Genomic DNA, 22,865 nt, shown 5'->3' with positions numbered 1-22,865 from the left:
GACAGTTGCCCGCGGAGGAGACCTACCCGCATTCCCTCGAATTCTGAGCGAGTTTCCTTCGTCCGTCTTTTTTTTCCTCCCGCGTCATCGGGGATGTCTTAACCTTGCCGCCGGCGCCGGCGATGCGTCGGTCCGACCCGTGATTTCCGTTCGTTTCCGCAGAGAGATTTGCGACGAGCAACAGTCAAGCGGCGGGCGCCACCAATCCGCCCGGGTGTCACTTTGAAGGTGTATCATCACCAGTTAGCCTTTTGCTCGTAGGTCTCTCGCGCTCGTGATTCGAGGTTTATTCAGCGGCTCATTTCCCTTGTGCGCAGCACCGCCGTTCTTTCGGCGGTGTTGGCAAGCTTTCCCCCCCCATTCTTGCTCCTCCCTCCATACGGGGAATGCCGCCCAGCCGCAGGACACGGACCAGCGAGCTGCTGGATGGCGGCCTGTAAATAGTACGAGAAATCTGCTCCTTCGTTATATGAGATCAGCGCGTCGTACAAGATTCTTGACTACACAGTCCGAGGATTTTTTTCAGCGCGATTCGTTTTCAATACAGTCACTTCCCTGGACTTTTTTAGTAGAAGCCCAACTGGTGTGCTTTGAGAGCGACGCCACGCGCCTTGAGTCGATGCGTGTGCTCGTGCTGAATGAACTCCTGAACTGGAAGATTCATCCATCTTCGACAAAAGGGGGTCATTTTTATAAGCTCCCAGCTCGCCTGTGGGTGGACTTCGGAAGCCATCGCCGAAAACTCCCGAATTCGACCCCTCATGTGACGCTTGTGCCTGCCGGTTTGAGAGCCGCGCGCAAGAAGAGGGAGGAGGCCCTTACGCGAGCAGCTGGGGCCGCCACGCGCTGTGCCTGAAATACGCCGCGTCCTCGGTGCAGAAAATGAGCTTTTGCTGGGCATCTCCGCCCTCCCAGCTTTGCAAATCGACCTGCCTGTCTGCTGTGTTTCCTCCAGTTCCCCGCCCGCGGACAGTGCCAGGTGTGCAGGGCTGCGGCGGAGCCCGTACACTTGAGTCGCTGGAGGCGTACAGCGTCTTTGCCCGTGTACGAATGCCAGCCTTCCTTCATTTCCCCTTTCCCCCAAGAGGTTCTGGTGGCTGTCTAGACTTGTCTTTCTCGCATGCCTTTTCCGGCCGTGACCCGGAGTGGAAAGTGTGCCTAAGGTGCTCTCCCTTCGTTTGAGTTAACCCGTCCCCACTTTACAGGCCTCTCACCGGCTACCCGAGACGCTTGAGTCTCGCGTCATGATTTCATTTGACTAACGTCGGCTGCGTCCATCATTTCCCACTTGTGTACCAGTCGCGGCAGCAAGCGTGTGCCGCTACCCCTCGCCTTCGCTACAAGGAAGAATGGCGCCGCCAGAGAGCTCTCCTGCGTTGGCGGAAACCCTCCGAGAGAGGTGCAACACCGGGATTCCGCTGCCGGGACAGGCTGTGGAAATGGAACGTTCTTCATCCTTCCACGCTTCTCGGTCCCGCGGGACAGAGCGAGCACCTGCTGAGATAACCTCCATGTCTGACGAGCCTCCTACCGACTCCACAGACGCTTCAGATGGCCCCCGGACAGGGCCGAACGGTTCCCTCGTTCTGCCGGCGAGACCGTTCCTAGCCCGTCATCTGGGGTCTGCTGGAGGCTCTGCATCACAGAGTTCTGCCGCCTCTCCGCCGGGACTTCCAGCAGGCCGACGGGAGGGAAGAGAGGAGCCGGAGCGAGGCCGCTCACCTGTGCAGTCGTTAGACGAGCAGGCGATGGACGCGACAATAGGAGGTGCCTCGAAGTTTACGGGGCTCAGGAGCTTGACAATCCTGGTGTTCGGCCTCCTTCCCCTGCTCCTGGAGATCCAGCTTCTTCTTCCGAGTCTGATCGGCCTTCTGGATTCGCGAACGTGGGTATACGTTCACCAGAAACTGAACAGCGAAGATCTGCGAGAAAGCATTATTGTTCCGCTCTCAACCGCTCAAGTTACTTTCGCTGTGCAGCAGGCGAGACGCAGAGCCCAGGAGGGAGGCCAGGAGGCAGAAGAGGCGGGAGAGGAGGATCAAACGCTCTTTAGCGACGCGCCGAAGAGCAGTTCCGCAGATGGAGTTGAAGGAGTTCGCCACAACGAAAAGAGTAGCCACTACTCGCGCCCAAGGGAAACTAGATTCCCTTCTTTGATAGGCGCTGAACATCCTCCTCCCGTTTTCCTGTTTGCACACGATCCCCGTGGAACATCTCTGTATGAGCAGTTGAGAATGTGGCACCTTTTCCGGAAGAAAAACGCAGAGCGCGAGCAAGCGAGCCGTAACGGCGACTCTGCGGGCGACGAACAACGAGCCAAAAGACGCGCGGCGACAGGCTCCCCTCTCCTCCCGCCGGCGCCGCCGCCTGTCGCTTCCCCGGCGTCGCGTAACTCCTACGCCCTCGGTCAGTCCTCGTCTGCATTTTTCCCGCTGGCAGTAGAACTCTCCAGGTGCGCCGCGTGCCGCGCACATTTCGTTCCAGGCGTCCTACCCTCGACGTCTGCTTCTTCAGCCTCTTCCTCCTCTTCGTTCGGTCCGACAGCTCCGGGGGCTTCTGCGCCCGCGGCGCTGGGGTTGGGCCGCAGGGAGGCGTTTGAGGTGGCGGTCGTGGGGGAGGCTGTTGCGCCGTTCGAGAGCTCCTCGGAATCTGTGTTGACCTCCTCGGTGGTGGCGCGGGAGAATCCACGAACAACGTCGGCAGGGGTCGAGGACACGCTGGATGAGGCAGCCAATCCACTTGCGGCGAAGGCGGCGAAGCCAGAGGAGGAAGGCCAACGGGGAACTCGAGACAGCAGACGCCGTTTGCGACTTGGCGTCATGACTCCTCAGCAGTCGGTGCTCCCGTCTGACGCTCCCGCTGCCTTTCCTGCCGCTGCCACGTCCCCTAGCTCAGACCCTTTGCTTGCGGGTGACTCCTCTTCCTCTCGTCCGTTGCCTCTTGCGCCTTCGCCGCGGCACGGGGCGACGTTGTTCTTCTGGATCGATCCAGAGAAGTACGATGTCTCTCCCCCGCTGCTGCTGGTGTATGCGTCGCTGGTGGTCATGATGATCCGCTGGTTCTCACTCGCCGTCCGGGCCTTAGGTGAAGCCCTCCTCCTTCAAGATGACCTAGATCACACGGGCGCCGTGCTTTCGCCCGCGGGATTTTCAAAGCCGCTTCGAGTTGTCGGCTGCCTCTCGCTGTGGTACGTCAGAGCGTAGAGAGCGACGCTCCCATCGTGATCCAGCACACCTCTACCCCGTGCACGCATGCCTCTCGGCGTCGTTTGCAGAGATTCGCGGATCTATCACCAGACCTTCCTATAATTTCGAAGCTGCCAAATCGGGTTGCACGAGGGCAGGCGCAGCTCAGAGCGTCTCCGCTTACGTATCCACTTGCCTAGTGCAGACACGCGCTTCGATAAGGTAGAAGGGCGCCGTCTACGCGTGCTTACCGAGTGCCGAGGCGGATATCCTGTCCGAAGCATGTGCGCGTCTTGTCGGCTCCCGTCGCATGCACGTGGTGCTGCTGAAAACCGGTTTATGTGCACACGTGTGCATTCAGCAGAGACGAGTGCGCTCCCTTTTGAACCTACACTCACACCCGTTTTTGTGTATTTTTATTTTTGGGTTGAACGGAAGCCTCGACGCATATGGCGCCGGCTTCGATCAAACGCACCCAGCGGACTCGCACACCCGCATCACGGACTACACTTGCGTGCTGTGTCCTGCTGTGGTTTCAGGGCGTTGGCTTTCTGCATCTTCCCCTACGGTCTGTCGGCGAGGCAGGGCTGCATGGAGGGCGATATGCAAGGCACAGATATCCCAGTCCCCATTTTCTGTAAGCCGAATCACTAAATTCTCCTCGCTCGCCTTCCGTTTCTGTGAAGTGAAATCGCCCCTCGATGATGTGCGAGACATTCCTGCTTTAAATGGTGCGTTGTGACAATTCTACCATAGTGCGACGGATGACTGCAGATACATCTGCAGACGTCAACACTTTACGCATGTATTCGCATCCGCGTTCATTTGCGCTGCTGAACAGCGCAGAGATTTGAAGAGATACCACTGTGCCTCGGCGGCGGATAGATGTACGCGTGCGTCTTGGACGGCATCCTAGCGAAGAGAGTACTGGTGAACTCGCCAGCAATGATTCGTTTGCAGAGATCAGTTTTTCTGCGCGGCGGTGTGTGTGTCTGTACGCGCTTCTTGCGCGTTGTGTCTGCCTGCTGGCGAATTTCACTTCTTCTGCAAAGCATAGGCCGGATACAGCACTCGGGCTCATGGTAACTCAATCGGGCAGCTGATGTTCGCTCGGGTTTGCTCGCCGGCTCGTGCTCGCAGATCATGGCGACTGCGGGTGCATACGCCCATGTGCATTCGTATATGCCTTCCTTTCTGGTTTCAGATGCGTATTTCCAGTACTCGATCTGGGCGGCGGCAATTCTCGTACTCGTCGCTTTGCAACTTTCAAAGGTTTTCAAACGACAGGCCAGCGCTGTGGAGGCAGAGGCGCGCCGACGGCGTCAGGACCCCTACCGAGTGCCGCCTTCGTCCCCCCCGTCGCCTCCTCTGTCTGCCAGCCAGCGCAGATTGGATCGGCAGCCCTTTTTGCCGACATCGCGCCCATCGGCACTGATTCAACCTCCCGCGCATCGCAACGACTCTTCGTCTCGGTCGCCCCCAGATTCTGCAGCAGCGCGGACTCCTCATCCTTTGCCGCGTTCCCCCGTTTCGCATCCGGCTGTCCCCGTCGTCTCTGTGTCTTCAGCAGACGGTGGAGGAAATTCATCAGGAAGAGATGGATCGCGGGGAGAGGATGTGGGAGCGGACTTTCTGGCCTCATCGCTTCCTTCCTCTGTGTCTTCCTCAGTCGAACAGAGCTTCGTGGAAGACGGCGACACTGTAACCCGCACCATGTCGCCTTTCGCCTCATTGGCATCTGAGCGCCTCCTCGCTTCCCCGCCATCCGCTGCGGCGACGGGCGATTCCACAGTCTCGGTGCAGAGACCGGAGAGGAGGCGCCGGCCGAGGGCGTTCACCAACGCGACGCTTCTGCTCATGGGGTACAGACTGCTTGTCCAGCGATTCTGTCAGCGAACGCACAACCTGTGGAACGGCCTCCGGTGGCGACGCGTGCACGTGGTGGCGTCAAGGTACCACGTCTACTGCGAAATATGCTCTTCTGCAGGTACGCGATCAAAGCGCTGTGGATCCTCGAACGAAGCACCACGACGGATAGTTTTTTATCGCTTCTCAAGCCCGCTAGAGAAAGCCATGCACCCGCGAAATTATAGAGGCCGAGTGTGAGCGCGCTTTCCCTCTGTCTACACTCACGTCTGCACGACGCGTAGGCGCGTGCGCCTCGCAGGAGACTTTGCTGCATCTGCAGTTTCCTGCTTCATTGTCTGAACACATATTCGACACTCGGACGCGATACTCGCCTCATGTGGGGTTCTTTCGGGTCGTAGGGTCTCCTTGCAGGCCCCTGTCAACGTGTAGGTCTACCTGACTGATGCTGGTGGTGTGTTCTTTTTCGTCTCGTAGGTGCGCACGCATACCTACGTTCGCCCCCGACTGACCACGGGTGGATGCTCCCGTGAACCGTGGCGACCTTTTGTGATTCACATGTCTCTGCGCCTTCATGTGTCATCGCAGCCTTCCTCCTCTTCGGTCACACGGTATCCGGCGCCCTCGTTGTCCTTCTCGGTAAGCGCGCGTGCTCTACTCTATGTGCTCATTCCGCCGAGATCTCTCTCGTCGCAAGCAAACCTAGGTACATGAAGAGCGCGAATTCTGGAGTAGCCAAGAGGTCCCTTGAAGCACACCGAGCAGCTAGCCAGAAGGTCGTTCCACATACATGCGTTTTTCGATTTGAGGATATTTCATCTACTGTAGCGCCCTCCTTCTGACCCGTGGCGCTAGACTGTCGCAGGCGCTGCCCTGAGAGAGGCGAGGAGGGCTGCAAACGCATGCGCAATCCGTCGCGAGCACAGTGACCCCCAGAACCCCAAGCCCTAAATTCAGGCTAGGTACACGAGGCACGGGCGTTGGGGAGATACTTGTTCCCTTATTTTCTAGTACCATTAGTGAACTCTTTTGGTCTGATCCTAAGTACGCAGTGAGCTAACTAGATACAAGGAACTTGACAAGCATGCGTCGATGCGTTCCTTTTCGCGTCTGTTCGTTGGCAGGCCCCACGCAACCCTGGATGAAGGCCGTCTGGCTCCAAGTTTTCTGCATGTTCTTCGAAGCTTTCGCGCGTCACTGCATTGCTAAAGCGGTGAGAGGGCCTCGACAACATTGTCGCTTCGCGAGCTCTGGGTCTGCAATTTGGACTTCGTCGCTGCTTACATTCGTGAAGCGCCCCGTTGGCGCTACTAGGTGGTCTCCGGAAGGAGGGACGGGGAGAGGTCGGAGGCATTAATTAACCCTTTTTCATGCGACGTATGTGAATATATATATTCGTGTACCTCCAGATAGCAAGCTGGGCACACCGTGCTAGTATAAAAAATGGGTATCTGGCGTCCCTGCATGTGTACACAGTCACTGCAGAAACTATACATCCTATGGGTCTGCGAGACGTCTAGGACACCTGTGTCTCATTGCTTGCGCGCGCTCCCCCTTAGCGGGGGGAAGCGTTTTTATTTCCCTGTATCCGCAAGGGCCCCAAAGAGCGTACGACGTTAAGCTGGCTGGCGGTGTGTAGGACATGGTAACGCATCCTCCACCCGGTGTAGCAGGGGTTCGCGTTCACCAGAGGCGACGCATCGGGTTTATCGCCGTTCGACGCTGAACATGTTCTTTCTTGACCCGTCGAATTTGCTTCCTCAGGAGGAAAGAGCGCAAGGCGGCGGACGGCCGGGCCCAGGGGCAGACGTGCGACGAGCAGGTGAGACGCTTCGTGTTGTTCCCTCGTTTTCGTGTCTGTTTCATGTATACTTTCGTGTTAGTTTGCCCAAAACGTACCCTCAACAGACCTGCCACGTGTTGGGACTTGCATGTCCTACGTAGCCACTGTCTCCACGCGAATAGGTGCCCCTGTGTCCGCAGGGACCATCGGTTTGGCTTCTTCAATTGCAGTCTTTCACTGGTTCTTTGGCGCCGTCGCGTCAAAACTCGGCCGTTGTCTATGTGTCGCTTGCAAATCCGTTTGCTCCATACTGTGACTCCAAAACGTCGCTCCTCCTCCTGACAGTTTCTAGATCATTCGCGCACCCACTTCTCTTCGCATTCAGATGTTTTTTGCTCTTGACTCGAAGCACTCGCCCCTCACGCTGCGTGTTTGTTTCTCTGCGCCTCTGCTTTTGTTAGGATTGAGACACCCGCTGTTTACTGTGGGCGTCGGAGCGCGGGCGAGCCCCGTCGCCGGAGGGACTCTCTGGGGCTACACACTTGTGGCGGAGCCACAAGACCGCCTTCTCCTCAAGCAACTCAGCTCCACGTACTTCAGGTGAGGTGGTTTCTTCTTCGTAGCGACTGTGTTACTGTAGCACATGCCAGTCTCCTAGGTAGGAAGGTTCTCGCGAACAAGCGGATCGTGTTGGCTGCGATACGCTCGGTGATATGTGTGACAGCATTCTCTTGTCTTTCGATAGCACAGGAGACGATCCAAAGGTGCCAGTCCGGAGCTGTCCTCACGTATTTCTCAAGGTCACTTCTAAAGTATCGGGGTGTAAACCTGGAAACGCGAGGGTGGAGCAGGGACACCCCGAGTCGCAGCGGATCGGCTGGTTTCGTTCAGGTTCACTTTTTGCTAGAGGGGGGTGCCTGCCAGTCCCCGTGAAGTTTGATTCTTGCTGTTTTCTGCTTTGCTTACTGCAGCCTCGCCGAGCACATCGTCAACCAGGTCACTGCTTCTGTCGCCGTAGCGTCGTGCTGTTTCCCTTCGCCGTCGCCTTCGTCAGCTGAGGACGAGCGCGCCACGGAACTTCGGACGTTTTTGCACTCCAGAGGCGGGGCACTGCCGCCAGCCTCTGCAGCATCTACATCATCCACGGTCGCACCAGCTCCTCCGCGTTCGTCTTCTTCCACGGTTCACGCTGGACACGTTCGTTCTTCGTCCTCTTCAAGTTCCCCTTCGGGCTGCAGGAGCGCTGCCGAGGGCGACCCGCCGCGTGCCCGGTCTACCTCCACATCAGGTGGCGCACGTTCGGCGAACGCCCTGACGACCGCTGGCCTAGATGGAGCGGCGACCGCCTTTCTGCGTGGAGACCAGGCGCGAGAGCAACTGAACCCCGGCGGAGACCGCGGACGCGAACCACGTTCCTGCGATGAGCGGCAGCACCCGTCCAGCTTGCGAGGCGGAGGTGCACGGGAGAGGTCTGAACGCATGCCGGAGCAGCGAGATGGAGGAGAAGAGGAGGCAGCCACGGCGACATTGGGGGATCAGGATGGAGGAATGAGGCGAACAGATAGGGAGAGGAGTCGGACTTCCTCCGAGAGCGAGAGGAGCCGAGAAGGAACTGCGCGTGAGGACGTGCCTGAGGAAAGGAGGCAGGGCAGAGAGGGCGCTATCAACAATGGACAGGACACCGAAAGTGTGACAGCAACGAGCGATGAAAGACGAGACCGAGAACGCTGTGGAAGCGGCCCGGGGCAGCCAGGGAGCGGAGAGGAGAGCAGCCAAGACGGCGCCATAGATGCCACTAGCCATGCACAGCCGCGGAATGAACTTTCACAGGATACGCGCAGCACGTCTGTATGCGCACCCGGAGAAATGACAACGTTGCGTCTCCCCCCTTCTCTCTCGCTCCAGCCTCCCGACGCGTCAAGTGCTTCCCGCTGCTGTTCGTTTACGGATGACTATTCACCGTCTTCCCCACAGCGCACATACGAGTCGTGTTCGCCTTCGCACTCGGTCGCGTCGCCTCCCTCATCCAAAGCGAGCTCTGCTTTCCCTGAGCCCTTGTCTTTCCAGAACACTGCACCCTCGCGAGTGCCTTGTGCTGGCTGTCCTGGAGCGTCCTGCTCTCCGTCTTCATCCGTCTCGCCCCTCTCGGGTCCTTCTTGTGCCCCCTCTTCCGCGTCGCCTCCGCCGTTTGAGTTTTCGCCCTGCGAAATCTGCGTCGAGTTCGCCGCCAACGCCATTCTGTTGCCCTGCGGTCACGGGGGCTGCTGCGAAGCCTGCGCCCGGTTAGTTGTGGAGAAGGAACACCAGCGCGCGCGATCCCGCAGCGTTGCCTGGCTGCGAGAATGGCTCAGCAATCCGTCCTCCGCGCCGTACGTGGTTCCGTTCCCTTCTGTTCTTGCGCCTCTGTCTCCTCTTCCAGAGGCAGTCAGCACTGCGCAGGCCTCTCAGGATGCTCTCTCGGCTTCGGACGACGAGCCCAGAGACGCACGAGAGGGCAGCCGGAGAGCCGCAGCAGACGCGGCGAGCGCCCAGGCGCTCATGCAGCTCCCTAAATGCCCTTTCTGCAGACAAGGCGTCGAGCGGATTGTGAAGATTGACGGCGTGTGCCGCGGACAAGACGGATGTGTCGCAGCGCACACAGTGGCTCTCGTCGTCGTCAGATCGAACGAGAGAAGACAGGGGTGGATGAGGTTGCTGGGCTGAACATGCCGGACGCACGCAGAGAAGGAGTAGGAGGGGAAAATGCAAGATAAGCGAGCACTGGGGATCCATATGGAATTCTAGTATGCGGAGAGATTGCAGAGGGAGAGAAGGTCAGGAGAGAGGCGAGGGGTGGGAAGACGCCGCAGACACGTATGTGCGAGCTGGAAAACGAACACCAAGAGGTGGACAGAAAACTTGGAAGGTCGTGCGCATGCCAACACCACAGGAGAGCGAAGTAGCGAACAGAGCGGAAGGGCGGAGTAGAAACGAGGCTGCAGATGGTATGCCGGGGCATCCGGACTACAAAGAGCACAGAAAACGCCACAGTAGAACGTGGTCGCTTGCCGCATCCTGCTGGGATGCATGCAGAATATCGTGTCAATTCAGGCGGTCGCGGAGGGACTAAACAGGAAAAGCAGCGCCGAATGTGTTAAATCAGGCTATTCGTCAACACCGCGTCAGCGTGCATCCGCCTCACAAATTTGGCAGTCAAATACTTTTGTGTGATCCCTCTCTATGTGCGTGCGTGGGGTTATTTGCATTCTTATAATATGTTGTACATAGATGATTCAGGTTATCTCTTTAAAGGAAATTGGCGATAGTGTCCAAAAATCGGCTCCGTGCAGGGGTGCATACGCCATTGCCGAAGAGGCGCGATATCCATAACCTGCTCAAACGCTAGCCAGTTAGCATTGCAGCGAGGCACGGCTCCTGATCAGCCCGGATCTTGTAGAACGATTCAGGGACTGCTGCCGGTGTTTCTTCTGCCTAGCCAGTCCTAGTCTGTAAAACTGACACAGGAAATACAGTTACACTCGTGTGACCCCGGTACCCGTTTCTCACGCTCTGGCACAAGTCTCTTGTGCCCATGCGAATATTATGAATTGACGTTGGCAGTTGGGATGAAAGGATGAGCAACCGTTTTCCTGCGCAAAGGAGAGCGCTGTGCTTTTCACTGAAAAGGGACACGCAGTCGCCTCCTGGATGCACTTGCCGACTTATGCTGCGGCGCCTACAAGACAGACACAGCACGTGTTCGCGCCAGGCCTCTACAGCCGGTACACATCCTCTGCTAGTTATGTATGTCTAGACAAACGTAGACTTCAGATCCACCAGGAGGCGGATAGCAGGGTCCCCAGTTGAACACCAGATGCTGCTGCCAACATCTGACAGCCTGTAACGGAAAAGCGCACCAAGATCAGCACCCGATTGATCACCAGCAGCGTTGCGGGGTGTTGTTCCGGCTACACTAACACTGACCTGCTTGGGGGATGCATTGTTGCTCCACTTCAGACGCGTGCGAATATGTCTGCAAGAGAGAAATCCACTCACTCCGGAGTAGGGAGTCGATCGTACCACGCAGCAGCAACGACTCAGGTGGCAAACCAGGGGAAGCTGCTGATCAACCGCAGTTCAACAACCAGTGGGATCTCAGCGCCACCTTAGTGAAAAGTTCAAAATTGGCACTGTACACGCCGCGTGAAATAGACGCAGCAAGCGCTACGAAAAAGGGCACTTGAAAGTTGAAACCAAGACAATCCGTGCTCGGACTCCATATGTCAAAGCGTCAAAGCTACTCCCTCATCCTGCTGATTTACGTGTTTGTCTGGAGCTTGTGGGTGTAGCATCTGATTTAGTCGATCAAGGCAGCGTCATCCAGACGAATGCTGATCGACCCGCGTAAGCTCGCGTGTGCTTTGCCATGAGACCATGAGGTGTGAAACTGGTCCGACCAGAGTGCAGGATACTTGAGGCAACACCTGACACCTGTCTCTGAAATGCGGATCTTGACTTTCTTACAACTGCTCTATCTCTCGCTTTAGGAAGGCAATGCGGCATCCGGTCGCTTTCGGCAACCGCGTTCTCTGAGTCGCTCTGACTCCTTTGTTTCAGTCCTTCGACTTCTGCCATCTGTCCCTGAAGCTAGAGAGTTTTACACGGTCAGCCGACTTCTGCCCTCTAGCGTCTGCGCCAGACCGTCCCGCATGCAGTGGGAAATCCTTCGTTGCTCGGAACCGAAACTAATAAGATGAAAATGGCAGTTCACGCGCTGCTGGACACTGAACTCACTCCATGCTGCAGAGAACGCCCTGAAAGAGCGATCCAAGCGCGGCATGCAGCCTTCTTCGTTCCCAGATACGATTTCGGCGCGCATGTGCAACGCGTCGCATGCATGCATCGATACAGAAAACGCCTGTTGCTTGCACAGAAGCGTATCAATTCACACTTTCTGGCCGCGCTTCAGAGCGGAGCCGAATCGCTCGCTACCTTCTCCAGGAGAGCACTAGCGCCGGGGACCCCTCCGCCCATCCGCGTCGATCGAAAAGGTGTTTCGGCGAAGCAACACAACTGATTGCAGCTATGAAAAGTTAGTTGTGTGACGCAGGAACCGCGACCCGCGGAGACCTCGCGGTCGGGCGCGAAATGCAACAGACAGCAGGCAGGTCTGGAGGGGCTGAGGGAGCCCTCACTCTGTTCCTAGTACCTGCCTTGCGCCCACGACAGCGTGCCAGAAATCGCCCGCCTCTGCATCTCTCCCCGCACGCGGCTACGCACGATTGAGCCGCTGTCGGCTGCCAGAAAGCTGCACGCGAGAAACGGCTGCCTCAGAGACTGACTCTCTGGTCTCCAATCCAGCGCATCCTACGAACCTTGCTATGTGTCCACTCACATGCATACACATGGCACGTTAGGAGAAAGGCTCGCTGGCGCGTCAGTTAACCTCGCACAGAGTAAACACCAGCGCGCAGGCCGCACACGTCTCGCGGTTCTCTTCGCCTTTCCTCCTGCACAACTGGGGAGGCTCTCTTTTCTACGCTCGCCTCGCAGAGCCCGGCTCTCGCCTCCTGCTGCGGGTCGTCGTTCCTCCCGATGCCTGACTCTCCGTCTCGCTCTGCGCGTCCGAATGGTGTGTGGGCTCCCCATCCTCACCGGAGGCCTCGCCGTCGTCGTCTCTGTCTCCGATAAAGAAGTAAAGAGGTACGCTTCGAGGCGAGAGTGAGAAGCATTCAACAGTGGGGTGCGGGGGAAGAGAGATGCGCTCGTCTGCCCTTGCGCAAGGGGCACACAGCGGCACAAGGACGCGGCTGTCCTCGTCTTCGGCTCCGCGGTCGCGAAAAATACACTCCATATCCTCCCTATTTCTCGCTGCATGTGCCGCAGATTGTCCTGAGCCCACGACTCCCACTGCTTCTCGCTGCTGTACACCACATCCTCGCCTCCTGCTTGTCGTACCATCTCCCTCTTGAGCGCCTGCCGAGCCGGAGGTACGCGCACTCTCTCCCACCAAAGGCGTGTCCGTGTCGCCTTCTGCCGCCGAGCTCTTCTCTATCTGCGCTTGCCTCTCTCTCTTCTGCTGTCCGCCCGTTAACCACTCAACGGTTTCTTCGCTCGCTGCGCCAGGAGGGAGTCGTTGGGTCTGTCGCGCGGCAAGAGCCTGGAGACTACCAGAGCCTTTGGCAGGGAGCTGTCTCTGCGTGCTCGTTCGTCTCGGGTTTGGTGCGTCATCCAGAAGAGAAACCAGTTGATCCCCTTCGCTCCCCTGCGGCCGTGCGCTCACGTCGCCAACGGCAGAGGAAACATCCAAGGGAGGCTGGACACGACTCGAACCCGACCCTGACAGCTGGTCTCGCGTGACTGGCATCTGCGGTGTTCGTTCAGGTAGCCTGCGGGGAGAGCGCTCCACCTCGGCTCGTGGTGTCGCTCCGGCGTTATCTTCTCCCTCTCCGCCATTTGCTTCTCCCTCTCCGTTGTCAGTGCAATGCAGCTCCCTCACGAACGACTGCCTTCTTCGGCGCTTGCATAAGTCGGTAGCCACGCACAATGGAGAGCCCGCGGCCGCGCACGCCTCTCGAGAGCGCTTGAATATCGAGCTGACTATATCTTGAACCTGAAGCGACGCCCGTCGGCAGCGAGGCCAGGATGGAGTTGCAGCGACGATGTCATCAGAGGAGAGCGAAGAACGCGAAACCGCGATCGAGGCGGAGTCCCCTTTCCCGGCAGTGAAAGCGGGAAGCGGGGAGGTTGATGAAGGCGGGGGATAATCATCCGAACAAGACACTGCGTCAGAGTGAGGACGCGCACCCCAGCCACAGTCTCCAGAAGCACGAGACGCAGTGGAAGAAACCGACGGAGACGCGAAGCTGCACTGGACTTCGGAAAGAACGAGACCCCAGGGAGGGAAGAGCGAGCGCGTCATGACTGGCGCCGCCGGCGAATATGGAGAAGAGCAGGAGGCGGGAGACGAACAGTCTCCGTCTGAGCCACAGTTTGGCAACGAACACCACTCTTCGCCCGCCCAAAGTTGCTCTGAGCAGTCATGCTTCCTTGCCGTTCCTGCCCCCTCACCGTTCCGCTCGAATTCCGCACAAAGCATAACGTCGGCGACTAAAGCGAGCGCCGCCGAGGAGAGCTCGTGGCGGTGGCATCTGCGAACCTTTCTGAGCATGCGCTTTATCCTCCTCTCAGGCGCCCGTCCCCCGAGGAAGGCGTGCGGCTCTGCTGGCGTCACCGGGATGCGTTCCGCATCCCCTTCCGGCGCCTGCGCATTCTCTGCTCCCGGATGGAGACGCACGCAGCGGCTGCCGTTGCCGCCTGCGTCGCCGCTGGGGAAGACGCGCGAGTCTGGACGCCTCAGACCTGCCATTCCGCTAGACGAGGAACGAGCGGCGGCAGAGGGAGGCGAGCGCAAGAAACACAGCGAGAAACAAAAACCAAGAGCATGGCCGACGCGCGTCAGGCGGACACGTAAGTCACACAGGGAGAAAAATTCGCGAGAAGAAGACACAGACGAAGAGGGGGACGGACGCGTCGGAGAGATCTCCGAAGAAGGAGACGAAGACGCACACGGGGACGGCGAGGGCGAACGTGGCAGCGACACATTCGCAGACGAATCTACAGGCGGCGCAGAACGCCCAGGCGCAGAAGGGAACGGCCGACGCTCTGCCCTTTCTCGTTTTTGCTGCTGGGCAGCCGCGCAGGAAAGAAGCCTCATGCAGACGTAACGAAGACGTGCGAGCATCTCTGGGTGCAGCTGCGGGTCGCTCTCAGCTCTGGGTTCCCTCTCCGGAGCGCACCTCTCTGCCTGGCCATTTGCCAGGCAGGAGCGCTGCGATTCTCCGTCGCTTCCCTCCAAATGGCTCCAGCTCTCGCTCTTGCCTTCGTGCCTGCGTGCGTCAAGCGCCGGGTACCTGCTTCCAACAGTTCTCCTTTGGCCTTCGCCCTCTTCGTTGTCGCTGTAGCCTCGCCGGCCGCGCTTGGGGCCTGCGTCATCCCGTCCTCCGTGGACTGCGCGAGCCGTTGGCGAGAAGCGAGTCCCGCAGTTGCGGGCCTTCGCTGTGAAGCCACTTGGAGGCGAAAGCGAAGAAAACGGACTCGCAGACGACGCGCCGCTCGAGTGGGGCCCAACGAGAGGAAGGAAGTAGTCGAACGTGACCGAAAAAATACGCCCTTCCCACAGATCATCCCTCACTTCTGGATCTCCCGGGCGCGCGCCGACGCCGCTTTCGGCACAGTTCGGCGCAGAGAAACAGCCAGCGAGAAAAGCCTCTCTCGCGCCTACAGACACGGTGCTGGTGCTCGCTTCTTCCTCTAGCATCTTCTCTTCTTCCTGCCCCTGCCTGTTCTCTTCGCCGGTCACAGTGCGCTGCACTACAGCTCCGCCCGCTGCCTCCGTTTCCAGCGCACCTTTTGCTTCGTCACGGGTGACCATGCAAGCGCCTCCTTCTTCCTTGTCTGGTGTCGTGGCCTCTGCGTTGGACGATTGCCTTCGCTCTTCTGGTGCTCCAGCGCCCACCCGTTCCGCAGCAGAAGAACAGGCGGGACACGCGAGAGCCACAGAGACGTCCTGAGAAAGAAGCACTGCGTCGAGGACACGCACCGAGCGCGGCAGAAAGCAATTCGAGCTCTCTGCGATGATCGGAATACTCTCCCTGAGGCAGCACGTAGACATACAGACTCCTTCTCCCAATGCATGCGCAAAGGCTCCGGGGCCGTCCTGCTGCTGACAGCCTTGCCGCTTGAGCCTAGACCACGCCAGAGGCGGCGTGACAGTGCCGGCGGCCTCACGGCTTCGGGCTACGATCCCCGCAAGGTTCTGCGTCACACTCGTGGGAGAAGCCGTGCAAGTGTCGACGGAGATCGAACTGTGTAGAGTCACAGGACGCTGCGCACTCTCTATCAAGGCCCTGAGGCTCGCGGCGACCGCGGCTGCGGCTGCGTCGTTCGGCTCCATACTCAGGAAAGGCAGACAGCGCTCCGCGGCAGCTGCCAGAAGACCTGCCCCGTGCGTTGGTTGCTCCAGAGGCTGCGGAGACGCACTTGGAAACGCGACGGGAAGACATGAAGTGAGGCGAAGTGGGAAGTGGAGAGTAAGAGGGACGAGCTGGATCGCTGCGCCCGCGCCTGGAACGAGAGGCACCGCAGGATTGCCCACGTGACAGCCCGACGTCCTGAACAGCCACGACACGTCTGCTTTCTTGGTTTCGGTCCTCTCCACGCACCGGCTGCAGGCTCGTCCCCCCGCTCGTCCGGACGCCGAGCTCGCTGTATCTCCCAAGCGGCTACCGCTCGCAGCCAGAGAGGAGCTTCCACTCCACCGAGGCGAGAAAGCGTCGCCGCAGGCCCGCGCAGGCGGCGGCTCTAGAGTGCGTGAGGCGCGGTCGCAGGCGTCTCTCGCACGCTGAAAAACGTGCGACGCGCTCTCAGAAGCAGAGGACGCAGAGCTGCGGAAACGTGTCTCTGGAAGAGACACGAGAGGCGACAGCGTCGCGGAGCCCTGGGAGCCTGCGAGGATAGGTGCGCGAGACGCGACGGGCGCAGAAGAAAACGAACTACAGCACGGAGAAACTAGGTGCGCCAGAGGCGGACGGGCGACCTTGACAAGTGACGCCGGCGGAGACGGTGGATGGCGTGGCCAGGCGGCCGCGGCAGACGCCACAGAAGCCGAAGGGGACGGGGGGGCGGACGAGAGCGGAGAGGCGAACGGAACAGGTGAGGAAACGCCGTCTGCCCCGATGGAGCTGTCTTCTGCGGTCGTTTCGCGGCTCCCGAGGCTTTCCGTCGTGCCGCGCTCTGCGCCAAGTTCGGCTGCGCAAGAGGAAAGCAGCGCGAGACAGCACGGGCGGGCGCCTGAGAGCGAACTGGCCCCGTGTGGCGGGACGGAGTGCGAAGGCGGAGGGGAAGAGGCGGGGGGAGTGAACGCCGATGAGAGCCTGAAGGCGCCTTTTTCAGCCCGAGGCGAGACGTCGCGGAGTAGTGAGGAACCAGGCGAAGCACACGACGGCGAACACGCGGAATTGACGCCGTGCATTAACCGAAAGGTCCACGCACGCAGAGACGGTAGCAAGGCACTTTCCACTGCTTCCTGCAGCACCGACCGCAAATCCTCTTCTTTCTCCCTCTCCAGATGCGTGTCGTCGCCCGAATCACTCCCGCAACATCGCTCCTGGGCTGCAGCAGTTTCGGGCAGGTCTGCAGAGGTCCCGCCGGCACCCACTGCGCAGAGTAGCGCTCGTATGGCCGGCTGGCTTGTCTGCCTCGTCAGCGGCGACTGGTGCGTTTTGCCTCGCTCCGCTCCAATCGCCTCCACCGAGACACTCCGGAACTCGCCGACACCATGGCAAACGACGAGGAGGAACTGCTGCCGTATGAGCGCCACCGCGGGATGCGGCGCCTGCGCGGAAGCCGGCGCCGTCACCGGAGACGCGCGGAAGTGAGAAGATGCATAAGACCGAAAATAAGACGGCGGAAAGGGCGTGACTGGAGGCGAGACTACCAAACCAAACTGCGCGACAGACGCTTCTCTCCCATCTCCTTGCACCGCATCGTTCTCAGATGTGTGTGTAGCTAGGGCTCGCTCGGGCTCCGCCACGAAACACAGCCGACAAGACACAGATTCAAAGGAAGCGGCCTCCCCCACGGTCTCCTGCTCGCTGGCAGAGTCCTGAGCCAGTGGTGCGCGTGTTAGTTGCTGCGCACCTAGTTGCCCTCTGTGTGCCGCTGCGCGATCCGCTGGAGCGTGTGCCTGGAAGAAACGCGGCGCGAGGAGAAGAAAACTCGGAGACAGAGAGAAAAAGCAGAAAACGGGAGCTGCGAACTCCGGCTCTGCGCAGGGGGAAGACGCGCGTGGCGGCGAACGGCATCGAGGCGCAGATGACAAGCGGAGAGAAGAGGGCGGGCGAGAAAGAGGTGGAGACGACAGAGTTGCAGATGCACCGACTGGGGCGTCCTTCTCCGCTGCGTGAGCCGACGAGGAAGATGCGTGATACAGCCGCACAGCTGCGGCTGCGCTAGCGAGAAGAAGAAGCGCAGACTGCCAAGAAAGGAGAGAACAAACAGGGGTGGAAAGAAGACTGCAGAAAGCCATCGTTCATCTTGAATTCATAAGGAGGAAATAAAGAAGCACAGACGAAATTCTCTGTTGGGGCGACTGAGTCTGGAGGGGCGACGAGCCGCTCGCTCCGTCAGGAGCGAATCGTCTCACACCCAGTGCTGGAAGAAAAGCGACTGGAGGAAGCCATGGGACCGGGTAGAATGACGACGAAGATGAAACGAATGACAGCCGTTCATCTCGGACATCCTCGCAGAGCAAAGGATGGACTTCGTGTAGGGCGAGCTGGCCTTTTGGCTGCGAACGAGTTCTGCATACGAGCGAAGACCGCAGGCGTCTGTGGATCGCCTACAGCGCCCGCGCTGCGCAGCAGCAGCAGATAGACGAATGCCCGCCCTTCACCCATCCAAAGCTCATAGGGCGGAAAAACAGCCAATTGTGAAGGCAAGCAGGATAAAGGAAAGGCCAGTTCGCCACAAAAGAACCGAAACCTGCCCCCGCCGTTGCGCTGTGCAACGCGGCAGCTCCTTCCCTCTTCTCGTGATGCCCTCCATGTTCAGCTCTAGCTCGACTGTAGAACAGACGAATACAGAAGGCAGAAAAAGACGCAGGAAGAAGTTAAAACGCCGACGTAGGGCGCTTACGTCCGCTCGCTCGAGCGTTCGAAGGGGTTTCGCGTCTCGTCTCGTGCGCTCGGCTCGTCTCCTTTACCTTTGCATACCGCTCGCTACGCGTGACGTGATTGCATGTGCAGTTTAATGCCCCTTTTGACTGCTTGCTTTCCAGCTTACTCTTCTTTCTGCACGCTTTTTATTTCACTGACTTCACTGTGTCGCCAAGTACACTCTTCTTTCTTCCCTTTACCTCTCCCTTCGCCACGCGTAGAGGCCCGTATTTTCTGTGGTGCATGTAAGCTGCGGCCGGCGCCGCGAGATTTGACGCATTTTCCGGAGACGTTACGCGGGTGTTCATTGAATGTTTATTTGCTTCACTTCTTCTCCTCTCTCGGGTCTGAGTGGCACCAGCAGTCGGGGGGTTCCGTCTGCAGGAGGTTTCATTGTAATCGTGTCGATGAGTGCACAGTCGACCTTCTTTGCGTGCCGCTTCGCGCCGCTGATGGGAGTCTTCAGGGCTTTCTCTTCGTTATGCCAGTATTCTTTCCTCCGCCTTTCCCTTAGAAGTTCGCCAGTGGATTCCACTCCTCCCCTGCGCGTCGTCGTCGCTGCGCTCTGCGTTCCTCTCAATTTTTATCGTTCTCCACGCTCTCTCCGAGTCTCGGCGCATCGCGTCCTCCTGGGCGGCTGAGCCACTCTCTGAGCACGACCCTCCCCTTTCTCTTCCCCCGTCGTTTCGCGCTTCAGGCTTTCTACTGAGGCGGCTAGTCCTCGTCTTCCGCCCTCTTACACTGCCCTTTTACTCCTCGCCCCTTAGTCTACGTGCTTTTTTTCTCTGCTGTTTCGTCTTCTCCCAGCAGGGTCTTTTTGGGTTCCCATTTCTTGACCCGTGAGACGGGTCGCTTGCAGGCTCACACGCCTCCTTGATACGCTTCTCTCTTGCCTCAGCGTGTGCACGAGCCACGGACACGATGTTCTCGGCGCACGCGTCGGTCGCGGCTCAGCTGCAGGCGCAGCAAAGCGCGGCGGGTCTCCTTGCCTACGGCGACTGTCTTCTTCTTCTTGCCTTGAGAGTAGGCCCCCCCACCTCCTACGCTTGTGTCTCCACTATTACCTTCCTGGCGGTGTCTTTTGGCAGTAAGCACACCTCCTCCGTTGTACAGAGACAGGAGTCTCGTGATGGGGCGCTTCCTGTTAGCGACCGGCCTTTCTTCTTACTCAGTTCTGCTTGCGGGCTCGGCGTTTGTGTGGCACTGGCAACCTGCATGCTAAGTGCGGTACAGAGCAATAGGCACCCATGCCTTCAGATACTCATGGAGGCTGACTTTCACGTTCATATATGCCCATATACACTATATGTACGTATATAATATATATATATATTCACACGTGCATACATGCACGTACATATACCTATACACATACAACTCCGGATGCGGGGAGAGTGCATGCATTGGAAATCTGTTCTTTTCGCAGGACGCTCTGAGTCGGCTGTCGGCTCAAGCGTTTATCCGACAGGATGTGGCACAGACCATAGCCGCAGTCGCTCAGCAGGTAAGACAGTCGAAGGTGCGCGTTCGTCACATAGGCTGCGTGGGCGTTCTCGGTGATGCGCTTTCTCTGTGAGAAGTTGTTTTCGCTGCCGTGGTGTCTGTGCGGTGGGCTCCTCGCGTGCCGCCCAGGACAGAAGCGGAGACGCAAAAAGAGGTCATCCGCCTCCTAAACAGGCGTCTGCAGCAAGACGCCGGTCCGTGTATACCGTGTAGACTACACCAAGAAGGGCGTTTGAACGTGCCCGAGTGGTTCATGCTATTTTCCCTCGAATCTGCGCGGCAGACTTCGATCTGGAGTCAGTGAGGCGATCGCATCCTTTTAGGAAAGTTATCTTTCCTCCATCTCGGGTTTCTGTGCGCGACGGGCTTTGGGTGCCCTGTCTTGCTGCAGGAGCTGATTGCTGCCCTCGTTCGCTCGGCGCCTTCGCTGCCGTCGATCTGCTTGACGGGGCGTCTGTTGCTCTATCGCTACCGACAGCAGCACTGGCTGCTGATCCTGAAGTCTGTGCATGCTGCCTGCCTTCCGCCGATGACGCTGACCTCCATGTCTAGCGGAGCCCCGCCGTCGACCGCCGGCGACGCCCCCGCAACCGCCAGACAGCGAGCGGAGGTCGTGATGGCCTATCTGCGTCGCTTTCTCCCGCGCGACAGGAAAGAAGGAAAGCGCGTTGTTCAGAGTGCCGTCGTCAAGTATAACTTGCCGGGCTTCGAAGGGACGGCCGCGCGCAGACGTGTGGCGCCAGAGACAGCCAGCGACGAAAGAGGTGAGGCGAGGGACGGAGGGGGTCACAGGGGCGGCATAGGCTGAGGGAGTCTTTGGGCGTTTCGAATTTGCGCTCTAAGCGTAAATTCGGAGCGGGTGCGGGCGTCTGTCGCAGCGTAACTTCAGAGCAGACGACGAGCGCCGGTATGCCGGCGGCGGTGTGGTTATGCATGTGGCTGACGAGACATCATACTTGTTGGCAAGCGGGGAAATGCCTGTCAGCACTGCGAGCATGCGCGGGGGATCTGCAACACGGCTGGCCTCTTCTTTTACAGGGTGTTTTTTGAACTTTGAAAGTTGCATGTGATTCATTCTCGAAGCGGTCGCGCCAAGCCCCTCTGTAGAAATATATATTTGCAAAGAGCTCTAATTAGGAAGCGTGTGCGAGCCTCCCTTCGCCCTGTGCAGATGAGTCATGGTCATATCTGCCTGGGATTTGTTACCTGCGGGTGCTGTGGTGGTCTTTCTTTGAGCAGCCGGTCAGGCTCCAGAGACGGAGGACTCTGCCTCTGGCGAGGCTAGCGAACCGACACAGGCGAAGCCTGGCGCGGCGCCCCAGCCGAGCGTGCCACGGTCTGCCTGCGCCTCCGAATCGCTGGTTGCGGCGCCCCCGAGCTCCGTGAGCGCCGTCGCCTCTCCAACGGCCCCAGCGCTTGAGGGCGCTGTCTACTTTGTCCACGAAGGAGTTTTACGGGCGTCAGTGCCTAACCGTCATCAGCCGCAGATCAACAACGTGATTTCTGCAGCCCTCTCTGCCACGGGGGGCGGCGGCGCTCAGCCTTCCGAAAACAAAAAGAGACGGTCGTGAGGCGATTCCGGGGCATCAGGTTCTGTTTCCACGTAGCATACTTGTTAAGGTGACTCCTCGCAAATATGTGTTCAAGCTCGAAAGAGTCACCGAGAGGGCACTTTTATCCGTATTTCTGGAGGGAGTGTGAAAAGGTAGAAGTGCTGGGGGCTGGCGAGCGATGCTAAGGGGTCTATGTGACGTAGGCGTTTTTAGCGGAGAGAGAGGCCGCGCTGGAAGGTGATCAGGTCTTTTGTCAAACAGTAGATGACCCGCAGTCACGTCGTGGTGAGCAGGCGCTCCGGCGCCGCACCTACTTTCCCCGACGAAGTATTGTTTGCAGTTTGTTTGGTTGCCCGAGGGCATCACACGTGGAGACGCCCCCCTCCGACTGTCCTTCTGATACGGACACTATGGGATACGTACCGGAGACCGGCAAAACGAAACGCGATTTCGGGCGTCTGCTGGAGGCTCTGCGACAGCCTTTTAGGCGTCTGCCATCATGGAGAACAGACTAGAACACGCGAGATGGTTGACTAGCCGTCCGAGTGCAGCCCAGCGCGTGAGGGGCATTGGCCGTACTACATTGGTGCCTCCACCAGAACCGGAAACTCGCATTCTGCCTCACAATAGATTCCACCGTGCGTGGCGTGGTTTCCCGTCAACTGGCGGCGTGGCGACTTATCTGTTGTGCAGGAGAAATCGTTTAGCGCCGCTCGTGGCGTGTTGTTGTTTCCTTGTAAAGAGGCACGATGTGAATCTCCTTCCCTCGTAGGCGAGCATCTACAGCGTGAATAAGCGATACGCGGGACGCCTTCAGTGAGATACGCTGCAGCCCAAAATATGCTCTGCGATGAGGCACTACTGAGAGCCCCAGCTGTGCCAGGATGCAGAGGCAGGTGGTATACAGGAACGCTATGAGGCTCTGGAACATCATTACAGACGACCGGAGGACTTGGGCAGCGCGCACGTGTATCTATGCAGAACAACTGCGCAGTCAGCAGGTTGCTGCCGCGGAACTTATACAAGAGCGACTCAACGTTCCCTATGTGGTCTGATGCCGTGATTTCCTCTATCGATAGTTTGGGATGCTTCTCGGATGGATAACCGCCGCTTTTTGAGCGGAGAGTTCTATTTCAGCAGGCGATACGGTGAGCAACCCAGGTGGCAGCGCTTCCGGCGTTGAGAACACGAAATAGACGTCCCAGTGCTTCCATAACATCTCGCCTGCGCTCAGTTAAGAGGCTGCGGGCCCCGTAACCAGCAAATATCAAAATCCGTC

The 22,865-nt window shown here is 58.7% G+C and overlaps 3 protein-coding genes across 3 annotated transcripts; 2 read left to right on the top strand and 1 right to left on the bottom strand.

The window, feature by feature from the left end:
- Positions 1–1,511: 1,511 nt before the first annotated feature.
- Positions 1,512–9,537, top strand: BESB_074740 (uncharacterized protein; the record flags this gene model as incomplete). The annotated part of the gene is made up of 8 exons (XM_029365847.1): positions 1,512–3,187; positions 3,725–3,822; positions 4,390–5,172; positions 5,640–5,690; positions 6,176–6,264; positions 6,816–6,873; positions 7,296–7,434; positions 7,806–9,537. The coding sequence occupies 8 exons, from the start codon at positions 1,512–1,514 to the stop codon at positions 9,535–9,537; spliced, it is 4,626 nt and encodes a 1,541-aa protein (XP_029218331.1).
- Positions 9,538–12,349: 2,812 nt separating this feature from the next.
- On the bottom strand, positions 12,350–18,272 carry BESB_074730 (uncharacterized protein; the record flags this gene model as incomplete). Its single annotated transcript, XM_029365846.1, has 2 exons — positions 12,350–17,848; positions 18,219–18,272. The coding sequence occupies 2 exons, from the start codon at positions 18,270–18,272 to the stop codon at positions 12,350–12,352; spliced, it is 5,553 nt and encodes a 1,850-aa protein (XP_029218330.1).
- A 1,179-nt stretch (positions 18,273–19,451) lies between these two features.
- BESB_074720 (uncharacterized protein) lies at positions 19,452–21,604 on the top strand (the record flags this gene model as incomplete). The annotated part of the gene is made up of 4 exons (XM_029365845.1): positions 19,452–19,553; positions 19,957–20,034; positions 20,425–20,797; positions 21,288–21,604. The coding sequence occupies 4 exons, from the start codon at positions 19,452–19,454 to the stop codon at positions 21,602–21,604; spliced, it is 870 nt and encodes a 289-aa protein (XP_029218329.1).
- Positions 21,605–22,865: the final 1,261 nt, after the last annotated feature.

Source organism: Besnoitia besnoiti (genome assembly GCF_002563875.1).
Source record: "Besnoitia besnoiti strain Bb-Ger1 chromosome Unknown contig00007, whole genome shotgun sequence".
NCBI classification, from domain to species: domain Eukaryota; phylum Apicomplexa; class Conoidasida; order Eucoccidiorida; family Sarcocystidae; genus Besnoitia; species Besnoitia besnoiti.
The sequence above is the reverse complement of the archived record's forward strand: the minus strand, read 5'-3'. Positions and strand labels throughout refer to the sequence as shown.